Source organism: Neoarius graeffei, chromosome 8 (genome assembly GCF_027579695.1).
Source record: "Neoarius graeffei isolate fNeoGra1 chromosome 8, fNeoGra1.pri, whole genome shotgun sequence".
Lineage (NCBI taxonomy): Eukaryota > Metazoa > Chordata > Actinopteri > Siluriformes > Ariidae > Neoarius > Neoarius graeffei.
In genome coordinates, this window is record NC_083576.1 from 67,265,146 (window position 1) to 67,268,922 (window position 3,777).

General features: G+C 44.1%; 1 protein-coding gene across 3 annotated transcripts; it reads right to left on the minus strand.

Annotated features, from left to right (window-relative positions):
- Window positions 1–270: 270 nt before the first annotated feature.
- On the minus strand, window positions 271–3,777 carry hnrnpa0a (heterogeneous nuclear ribonucleoprotein A0a). Of its 3 annotated transcripts, none has more exons than XM_060928061.1 (4): window positions 2,889–3,777; window positions 834–923; window positions 637–704; window positions 271–460 (listed from the first exon to the last, which is right to left on the minus strand). In XM_060928061.1, exons 1-2 carry the CDS (start codon window positions 3,724–3,726, stop codon window positions 868–870), a joined length of 894 nt encoding a protein of 297 aa, XP_060784044.1. In that variant the 5' UTR covers window positions 3,727–3,777; the 3' UTR covers window positions 271–460; window positions 637–704; window positions 834–867. The 3 variants fall into 3 exon arrangements, with proteins under 3 accessions (XP_060784044.1, XP_060784043.1, XP_060784041.1); XM_060928060.1 differs by having other exon boundaries at window positions 1,249–3,777; XM_060928058.1 differs by having other exon boundaries at window positions 834–3,777.

Genomic DNA, 3,777 nt, shown 5'->3' on the forward strand with positions numbered 1-3,777 from the left:
ATCACACTTTAAATCATAATGGCACATTAAGTCCTTATCCAATCAAGTATTCTTTGGGCAGTAAACCCAGCCCCCCCATTGTATTTTTAAAAACAAGTCAAACAAACCTGAGCATTATGCACAGTAATCCCATTGTTTTATACTTGCAATATTTTTGCACAAGTCCAGATTAGGTGGGTGTTCCGCTGAAAGGTAAACCAGTCTTTTAATGCCCTTAAACACTAAAGCAGCAGTGAAGGATCAATATCGGCATGTAAATCCCAGTCTGAATCAGTTTCATTCACATCTTTTATTATATCAGAAGTACAAAAGTAGACTTTCAGAAACATCCCAAAAGAAAGTCCATTAACACTGGCATTTTAAATTAGTCAAACATTGCAGCGGTGTGACCATCCTTCACAGTTCACCATCCTTCACAGCACGAACGTACAGGAAGATGGCACAGCAGGTTCAGCTTGGCCTGTCAAAACGCAAAGAAATTTGAACACAAGACAGTCACATATGAAACAACAACTTTTATAGGTTCCTTTTGCCCTCTAGGGTAGAGAACCATTTCTGAGTTTCTTGATTTTCCAGTACAGCAATAACAAAGGGAAAAAAAAAAAAAAAAGTTTAGGTGCAAAGGCAAAAACTCACCACTGCCACATTATCCTACAGTATCCTGGAAGTGGGTAGGAGCAACCGCCTTCCAAAGACTGCTCTTGCTTTGAAGAAAGGAGAGGGGGAAAAAAAAGGGGAGAAATTTTACTGTTAAATTTTAGTACCCTCACTATCTGGAGGCTTTTAATTGAATAAGATTATATGACTGAACCTTTGATACACATGGTACTCACTTGAAAGTTTTCCAGGGCCCACTTTTTCAGAGCTTCAACCAGCTGGGCTCAAAACTGAGGAATTACCAAACTCCATCAGTTTTGTCATTTCTGCAGAAAGGGAAAATAATGTTACTACTTTCATCAATAAAGAATGAGAGCAGCTTCTTAAAATAACAGGCCCAACTCATTCACTGATGATTCATCACCATCCCTTCAGGGCATTATAACTGCCATTAAGTCATGGGAGGTATAATGCAAGTTTAGCTTCTTGTTCACCCACACAGTTCAACAGGCCAGAGTAGGACTTAAATACTTAAAGCTTTACTGCTAACAGTGTACCATAAAATGTATAGGGACACACACAAGCATAACACCGAGATGATGAGGGAAGGGGAATTGATAAGATGTAAGGTAAATAACTGAAGCCACAAACCTTGCTTAATAATGCTGATCTCCTTGCATTTGGTGTCATTAATATCTGGAACTAATGCATCAAGTAAACAGGAACTAAGCCCCACACTCCGGTATGGCCTTAAACTGAAAATTGCCTAAAAATGTTGGATCAAGACAAACTAGAGACGAATATAACCACAGCTTCACACACACAGAACCAAACAATGTTCTAATTACCACCTCGGTCATTCACATGATAAAGTTAATTCTGAGTACTAAAGAAATGTTGCAAGTTAAATTGCATGCACGCTCGATCATCTAACAAATAGCCGATGTAAAGAGGTCAGTCATTCCAGGTGGATCCATACGATGTGATGTCTTATATATAAAGTATTTCTACAAACCTGAAACCTGGTGTGAATATCCTATGGGCTTTCAGCTGGGTTTCTACAGCTCTGGCGTACCTCTGGAGAATCCAATGATGTAGTAGTGGACACAGCTAAGGTATAGATCCGTCTTATATGATGACTAAAAGTACTGGAACAAAGCTCTAAACATTTTTACAGTAAAGACAACATATCCTTGTTTAATAGTTGGGGAGATTTTACATTCCCCCACTCATCTGTGTAGATATGTGGAGTGTGCAAAGAAACTCTGGACTCGTGATCATGTCAAGTCATGAAAGCACCGAGTTACGAACTAAACTCACCAGGCTCATCTAGTGAAAGACAATGGCTAATTGAGTAAGAATTTTTTTTTTATTCATAGAAATACATACAGCGTGCTTGGAACTGAAATGAACAATATTTAATAGGGCAATAACTTGAAGCAGTAATACAATGAGACAGCATTTAAAGTAAGTCGTCTTAATTGGTTTTAACTGGAGCAGGGAATAAACTAGACCAAGCCTATGAAACAAGATCACTTAACATCTAGGCAGGACAAAATGTTCATAATAAACAAGCCACTCAACTAGTTCACATGTTAACCGGAAGCTGCGCGTCTGTGTGCGATGAGCGGCCAAAGGACACGTGACCTCTCAGGCGGGAGTCGCACCCAGCCTGCTCAAATCCCATGAGCAACAAGCCGAGTTAAAGGAGATCGAGTTCACCAGAATTAACAAGGCTAGTTGATCATAAAAGTCCCGTTTTTAACACTTAAAGTAGTAAAAAGTAAGACAAGTTACAATACATATTCTAAAAAGGGGGGGGAAAAAAAACCATGCCTAGGCTAACAAAGCAAGAGTACTAATATCTTAACTTAATTCAAGACAAAAATCTTGGTTTAAAAAAAATTAAAAAAAATTGTATTACGACAAGTAACCTGACCCCTGCAGAGTCCTAAAGTAAAGATCCGGAGTAAGAGTCCTATGCCTTGTTGAACTTCCGCCTAGTGCTTTTAGGGAGAAGAAGAAGAAGAAGAAGGATGAGATGGAGGGTTTGAACTTGATCACTGCAGTAATTAAACGCCGTGACCCCCTAAACTTTCACTAGGCTGATTTCTTCTATATGGATGTGCTAAATTCAATCAAGTCCTGTGGTGAGGAGGAACTTTACTTTAAAAACCCGCTTTTAGCTTAATACGGGCCTCCGTAACCCCCCCTGCCTCCGTAACCACCACCACCACCGCCGCCGCCACCTCCTCGGGAGTAAGGAGCGCTGTTTCTGCCCGAGTAATTACCTTTCATGGGGCCGTAGCCCGAGGCCTGCTGGCCGTAGCCGCTGCCAAAGTCATTGTAGCCGTTGCCACCGCCGTAGCCTCCCATTTGGTCCCCGTAGCCGCCCCCATACCCGCCGCCGTAGCCAGCTCCGTAGCCTCCGCCATACCCGCCGTCGTTTCCAGCACTGTAGCCGCCGCCATAGTTGCCTCCATAGCCACCGCCTCTTCCGCCGCCGTAGCCATTTTGTGGTCTTCCCATACCGCGGCCTCCTCTTCCTCCACGAACGCCGCCGCCACCGCCGCGACCCGCAGCGCTCTGCATCTCCTGTTTAGTCAGGGCTTTCTTCACTTCCACTTTATGGCCGTTAATGTTGTGGAACTTGAGCACCACGGCCTTATCAGCCGAATCGTTGTCTTCGAAGTACACGAAGCCGAAGCCGCGCTTCTTGCCGGTCTCTTTGTCCGTGATCACCTCAGCTTTCTCGACGGCGCCGAACTGCGAAAAACAGTCGACGAGATGCTGGTCTTCGATGTCGTCTTTAAGACCACCGACGAAGATTTTCTTAACCTTTGCGAGGGCTTCTGGCTTCCCGGCGTCTTCCCGAGCCACTGCTCTTTTCAGCTCCACGTTGTTGCCGTCCAGCACATGAGGCCTAGCAGCCATGGCGGCGTCCGCCTCCTGCGGAGAAGAGTAGGTCACGAAGCCGAAACAGCGTGAGCGCTTTAGCTGCTGATTTTGCACCACCACGCAGTCGGTCAGAGCTCCGAATTGCTCAAAGTGCTTCCGGAGACCTTCATCGGTAGTCTGGACGTTGAGTCCACCAACAAAAAGCTTACAAAGTTGGCTTTGTATATCCATGATGCTGCTTGCTGACTGTACTTGATCAGATCTAAAATGGCGGCCTGTAGC